Source organism: Pygoscelis adeliae, unplaced genomic scaffold (genome assembly GCF_000699105.1).
Source record: "Pygoscelis adeliae isolate BGI_AS28 unplaced genomic scaffold, ASM69910v1 Scaffold172, whole genome shotgun sequence".
NCBI lineage: Eukaryota > Metazoa > Chordata > Aves > Sphenisciformes > Spheniscidae > Pygoscelis > Pygoscelis adeliae.
This window is the reverse complement of record NW_008824338.1, coordinates 3,629,731-3,636,744: the sequence shown is the minus strand read 5'-3', so window position 1 is coordinate 3,636,744 and position 7,014 is coordinate 3,629,731. Positions and strand designations below refer to the sequence as shown.

General features: G+C 43.1%; 1 protein-coding gene across 1 annotated transcript in view; it reads right to left on the bottom strand.

Annotated features, from left to right (window-relative positions):
• Nucleotides 1-10: 10 nt before the first annotated feature.
• The window catches only part of LOC103912743 (vacuolar protein 8-like), a 32,075-nt gene continuing 25,071 nt past the window's right edge, over nt 11-7,014 (bottom strand). The window contains exons 13-17 of the mRNA XM_009319139.1: nt 6,147-6,275; nt 4,341-4,455; nt 3,308-3,442; nt 1,934-2,059; nt 11-1,070 (exon numbers count right to left, since the gene is read on the bottom strand). Coding sequence (XP_009317414.1) covers nt 949-1,070; nt 1,934-2,059; nt 3,308-3,442; nt 4,341-4,455; nt 6,147-6,275 — 627 coding nt within the window. The 3' untranslated portion in view covers nt 11-948. The remainder of the gene's footprint in view (nt 1,071-1,933; nt 2,060-3,307; nt 3,443-4,340; nt 4,456-6,146; nt 6,276-7,014) is intronic.

Sequence of the window (7,014 nt, the reverse complement as noted above, 5' to 3'; positions counted from 1 at the left end):
TCTGGAGGAGAGGGAAGGGGAGGTTGTTCGGTATCCTGTATACATGTAAGAAAATCAGTTGAATTTAAACATGTTACTGCTTTTTTTCTTTAAATCCTTTTACAATGAAATATCAATATCAAAATAGAAGATCAGGTCCTAATTTTGCAAAATATGTTCACTTTTTTCCCCTGTTGCAAGTACCTTTGGAAATAACTTACCATTTGCAGAACACAGATTTCTGTGTTCAAACACATCTCGCCCAAATCTTTCACGGTAGCCGCTATATTCTGAACATGCTCTATGCGACATTTACCTGCCTCGGTGTGCCTTTGCTCTTCTGCTGGAGAGCAGTGCCTACAGCGTAGGCAAGGATCAGCCTTAAGGCTTGCCCTATTCTTGTTTCTTACCAGCTTCTTGCAATTTCCGAGTTGTCCCTTAGCAGTTACTTCCTGTAGTAACCTGTTAGTAGCGTGCTACCTTTATACTGTGTTAATTCTATTCTTTTCTAAAGTCGAGGCCCTGGAGCGTGCTCTGAAATAAGGGACGTGGAGCAGAAACAAAATAAAGATGAACGCAGAGTAACCTGCCTACTCGAGAGATGCCTCTTCAGTAGAATCGGCCCGTTACATGAATAAAACCTCACGAATACAGCGCTGGTTTTTTGGAGGGGGCGTTGAGGAAGCCAGGAACACACCATGGAAGATTACCCAAGCATAACAGGTGTTTTCCAAACTGTTGGGAGGAATGTAGCCGTAGTCCCCAAGCACGCTCAAGCAGCCAGCCAAAGCGTTCAAGGGATTGTCTTTTGACCTGCTCCAATTCTTGTTACCGGAACATCTCTCTTACGTGATGAAACTGCAGGTCGCAGGGAAGCTTTAACGACAGGAACCAATGAAAAGAGTTGCCTTCTCTGAAGGGTCAGGCTCTTGGATCTGGTAAGTTTTCATAAGCCATCCGGCTTAAACATTAACTGGCTTCGTGGCAAATAGCTGCCCTAAGGAGCTCCTGAGTTTCTTCTGTTTGCTGACGGACTTGCTCAAGGAGTTTGGCCATTTGGCTTTTTCTGAACGCTAATGAAAATTCTGGATCTGAAGAGGAAAAACAAGTGTTAGGCAACCTGCTGTTTTTCCCTGTATTTTAATGCAGATGCTTAGAAAGCTTATATTTCAGGTTAGATACAGTTGATGGTTCTTACTGCAGTGTAAAGTACAGAGAAGGCAGAACAATATTCTTCTACCACACAAAGCAGACACAAATTCGGTTTTCGTCCCTACGACCACTGAAGGTTGTTTGCTGCTAAGTTCTCCTGACCCAGATGCCTAAAGCTCAGCGGCCAAATTCAGCCTTATGCAACAGGTGCATATCAAGACATAGCAGGGTCTTGGCTCTGGCTCTGCATATGTGCAGATACACGCTATGTACATTTATTACCATATTGTAACTCTCATCTGTACTCGACTTCTACCCAAACCCAAAAAAACTTACCAAAAATGGAAAAAAAATCAAGGAACAGAATTTAAAGCATGAAAAAGATGTGGGGCTTCCCAGCTTTAATACCAGCTAATCATGCAATTTGCTTGTTTGCTTGCTTTACCAAACTAAACTAAATTAATATTTGAAAAGTTTTTAGGTTGCGTCTAGTGCCAAACATTCTTATATTGGATAAAACCATCTGTACCTGAAGTCCTGGTTCCCTGCTGATTAGAAAGCCTTTAGTTTTAAAGCAAACAACCAACCCCTGCCTTTATCGTAAGATACTCTGTTACTTAAAAACAGGTAAGGTGACAGCTACCCTTGAGGTGATTCTGTCTGCTTAAGTCAGCAGAGCTAGTCCCCAGAGGACGTTGCCCGGCACCGTCATTTCTGTTATAAAGCAGCGCCTGTTGGCCGCTGACAGGAGCAGGCAGTGTCTGGCAGCGCCCCGGGGCTCGGCCCAGGGGGAAGGACGTACCTTCCCGCAGTCTGCAGAACGTAGAGATGCCCAGCTGCTGAAAGCGGATCTCTTGGTGGGTAAGAAAATTCTTGAGGTAGGCCTGAATCTCTCCAATGTGACGCTTCACCAAAAGCATCATTTTTTCTGCATAAATGGGAGAACCACTGGAGATCAATAGGAGCCTTTAAAACACTTTGAAAACGTTGTTACAAAAATCAGTTTAAGGTCGTTGATGACTCATCTAACTCCAGCTACAACCAATGTTACTGCAAAGAATGGCAAAGGACTTCCAGGTACTACGGCCTCTAACGGTATCGCTGATGCTTCAGGTAAATAAAACGCCGAGTGGGCTGCTGTGCCAGGAAGCTGGTCCGTGTGCGAGGTGCGTGCTGATTTACGGACTGATCAGCCTGTCGTGCTAACCCATCCCTGAAGCGATTATGCTGTTGGACTCCGCTCACTACTTGAGAGTCTGCTCTGTTGCAAATCCTCGATGGTAGGATTGAAACAGCTTTGTGTTTTCCCCTATTAGAGACTCATTATGGACTTCAGCTTCTCTCACATCTAAGGACTAAAATCTAACCATGCTTTTCTACAGAACGTGGCAAGAATCATCTGAACACCTTTTTCTTGCAAGTCTTAGAGGCTCTCAGCTGCATGGGACAAGTGTATTAGGCATAAAGCTGTTTGTTTTCTGCAGGTAAAAATAATGCTCTCTTCATTCTTTTTCACTAAAACTTAAAAAAAATACAGGCCACATACTTAAAAGCCACTTTACTTCAATGCTCCTGCTAATCTGGTCTAGAATTACAACGGCAGTGTTTGGTTCAGTAAGATGCTTTCCTCTTGCTGGTCAGGGAGCAGAGTTGACCTAAAATTTTGGAAGACAACCATCCCCTTGTAATTGTCTCTACCGACCTCTGCTCCTGTCTGTGGGGAATGCCATCCCATTGTATATACTGAGAAGGAGGGTCAAACGGAAAGATGCAACAGTGCCTCTTGTCTGAAACACGTTCTCATCTTTCCCTTGGTAAGGAGTGTTTTGCGCTGTTCCACTTTCCTACTTCAGCTGTTCTTAAGGACCTCAGAATTGGCTACAGACTAGCCTTGCAGAATGGCAGTGCTTGAAGAAGGCAACAAACACCTGAACCAGATCTTTATCTCTGGCCCATTTTCATCCCTTGGCTTTCTCATGCACTGTTTTATGTGTATTTCAAGGGTGACTGTAGGCGCTTTTATGTTAATAAACTTGTAGAGACCAGATGGAGGATGCTATAGGAATGTTAAAGGTTGTTTGGTGCCTGAGAGTTAACTCCTTTGGAAAAAGGCTCATTTCACTCCAGACAGCCGTAAATATCTTTGAAAGCACAGTTAATGCTGTGTGACAGTTACCGTGACCTGTCATGTGCTGGATGATGGAGGCAGCTTGAAAGGATGCCTCAGTATGTTCCAGTTGACCAGCCAGCCTCACCAAGCACTTTGTCAAGGGTTCATCCATCCGTTGGACCATGCATAACGTGGCTCCTTCTGGAGGAGGCAAAGATAAGAGAGTAGTCTGTAAACAGAAACACCAGGGTCGAAGAAACGAAGGTGAGAGGCCTGCCAGAAAACATACTGCCTAAATAGGAAATCCTTTACACACCTGGAGAAGGAAAATAAGTGCACTAAGTATGTTTAGATTGTAAAAAAGGGTCATGTCCTGAGGGCATGCTTTCAGTACGGTAGGGCCGTGGGTTTGATTCATAGAAAGGCTGATGGATTTTTATTTTGTTGGTTTTGTGTTCTGAAAGAATGAATCATTTTATGCGCGAGATCCACTCTTGCCTAGTGGGCTCAGTCTGTCCAGCAGCTGCTGGGCACCTCTTGCAAAACTAAATGTGACATGTTGCCAGTTGCATGGTGGTTACGAGAGATGCAGGAGATGAAGTGTTTGACAGGCAACATCCAGTGCTGGGACACGCTGGGAAGATTTACATTGGTCCTCTGTGCCATGAGGAGTACTGTACCTTCCACAGGTGGTAGTTTGGGATCTCTTATAAAATCTATGTGCAATAAACTTAAGGAGAAACAGCCACTTGGTATTTTAGCCTTTTTCTCCTCTTATACTAGTTTCTGCTGTCGTGAAATGAATTCAGCTGGAGAAACTGGGTGACCTTACAAATAAAAGTAGACAGGCCATGTACAGAAGTAAAGTTCAGCACAAAGAATTTTGAGTAAAAAATTTTAAGCAGTTCAACAGAAAAAAGTGCAAACAACGGAGCCCGTGTCTCCCGCCAGTGAGTCGGATCTTGCTCTTCTTGAAGCTTATGCCAAAACTCCCAGTAAATTTAAAGGGAAAGACCTGGGCTTCATCTCCCATTAGGATTAATAAAGGGATACGTACGCTTCTCAGATTGAGCCATTTATGGTGGGGTTGCTTCCCTACCTTGCTTTGCCAGCTCAGCAAGGCAAGATGTCACGCAATGAAGACAGTCTTCCTGAATGTCAGTAGAAAGCATGGTCTGGAGGAGACCTTCAACACATAGGCTCTCAATGATTCTCTGCAACAAGAAAGAGATTCATGTTTAGCACTTCCATTATGTTTTAGTGGTGTCCAAGGACTTCAGAAGTACTGAATAACTCTTAGCAATACTGAGGGCTAAAACATCAATAACTGAAATGTCTCCTCCCAGATCTACCACAACCAGGTGACAAACACCTTTGATTGTTCAGCGACCACCTGATTTTAGACACTTCCCAGGGCTTGCTCTGTCTGTGGGATGTTCTCGTGATCACAGATCACTCTGAGCTCAAAGAATTTCCTGACCTATTGCTACTGTACCGGGCTGTATGTTGGTATTAAGCTGTCATTTGCTCAAGTCTTGCTGCAGAGGTGAATAAGCTGAGTGCTCCAGGGCAAAGCATTGGGAAATGTGGAAGTCTCTCAGTTTCTTTTATTTGCCTCCAGGGCTTTGAAAACTTCTTGGTGTTCAAACGCTCTGATCTGCAGAAATATGAGATGACCTCTCACTAGCAAAGGTGAGTTCTGTTTCTGGAGAGAAATGTTATGAATTAAACATTTCTGTGTATCCCTTATCTTTTAGGTTGAATCTGCTATGCCAAAAGCGGCGTTGGGCAGTATGTCTCTATAAGGATATGTATTTTAGAGACTGAGTTGAAAACAGATGGGAGACTTAGCCTGTGCTGACCTGGATTAAAAGCACATGAGACCAAGGAATGAGTCCTGAATGAGTCACCTGGAGGTGACTGGTTACTAGTGAAGTTGAACCACAAAGTCATCAGCTCTTTGGGAAGTCCTAATAATGGAAGCTGCTCATACCTCCATAAGGGAGCTCAGGTGTCTATCAACAAAAGGGGGGGGGAGGGGGTTGCGTGCTCATTTCATGTTGCAGGTTTTTAACTTACTGCTTAGAGGTTGAAGCTGGATTCAAGACTGCTGCCTTTCAAGCTCCCACACTCTGTTAGTATCCTGCTGGCATAAAAGCACTTTTCCTGGCTCTTGTGCCAAGGACTCTTATGTGTTTTAGGGATGGTTCCTTAGAATTGATCCTGGAAACCTGGCGCTCCCACTCACGTCTGTGGATTCACTTATGCAGTGAGAGCTAAATACATTGTAAGGCGTATTATAAAGCTTTATGAAGGTGAACCAGCTCCCTGCTGATAACAGAATAAAGTCACAGAATTTAACAAATACGGTAATTTTTTAAAGCAAACTTTGAAAGGATGGTCCATTTTTACTCTTACTGTGGGCCTCGAGTTTGAGGGAATCTATTTCCCTGCAAAAATCGGTTTCACAACTATCAGAAATTCATATAATTCTTATCTTAGTATAAGTGAAAAAAAAATTGGAAATAGTTTTCCTTTTGGCTAGTTTATAACAAACCTCAGATTTTCTTGGATGGTTCCTTTAATTAGTATGAAATGTCTGTGCTGGAAGTATGTTTTATACCTATGATGCAGTCACTCAAATTAGGTAACCACATCGCTCATAGGAAAAATTAGACGTTTCTTATTTTCATTAGCATTTTTGTATTGGAAAAATATGAAAAAACCACCCACACCCTGTCGTTATGGTACATCATGTCCTTTTATTCATACGCACTATTTTGTGTAGAGTATCCTTAGCATATGTTTCATTAAAAAAAAAAAAATCTGTGGGTAATGCTGCTTTGATATAAACATAACTGCAACCTCCCAGGGTATAGTTCAGTGATAAATATTGGGTACCTACCTGTCTGTTTTTGGAAAGGCTCAGGTTTTTGATGATACAAGCAGTATGACCAACAATCACAGGGTCTGTTTTATGCGCTGACAGTAGCATCCCCAGGCTCTGTAGTAGCTCGGCACATGCCAGAGTGTCCTGAGAAGAGAAACCAGTATCTCAATTACATCCAGTACAGACAACACAGTGCAACTTTGCAGCACAGATAGATCGATGGATCTATCTCAGCTCTGAAAGAAGAGCATTACTTAGCTCATTTAAACCAATGGTGTAGCGGCTGGGTCCAGTGCTTTTTCTCTCAAATTATGGCCTACTGACTGGCCCTGATCTACAGAGCACTGGCTATGGAAAGCTGGAGTCTTTAAGGTCCAGTAGGTTATTTTTGTTTGCATCAGATGCTTCCCAGAGGTTGTTGGTAGTCAGGGGAAGGGCGTGTGATCCTGACTGGAAGGAGAAGTGGTCAGGATAGGTGTGAAAGGCAAAAGTACGCAGTGAAGTAGCAGCAGCAGTGTGTCCTTGAGTACCTCAGCAATTTACTTCGCCTACAATAATAGACTTGTACGTTTAGATCACCTTGTGATCAGGCACCACTGCTGTTCTGAACAGCGTCTTCTGAGTTTATACATACATTTCTTTGCTGTCTAATGGATATTTTAGAGGGACTTTACTGAGCCCCTCTCTCCCTGAATGTAGTCTTCCTCCAATTATCGCTAATATTAATTGATTCAGATCTGAGTTTGGATTACTGCCCAGGTAGTTTCCTCAATAACAGTATGGATTAAGAGGACACTGCTGTTTGTAAGAGAAACCTGATCTCAGCAGGCTTTGGGTTAGGTCTACAGTTAAAAGCAAAAGATTTCCTCTTGGGAGCATTTTT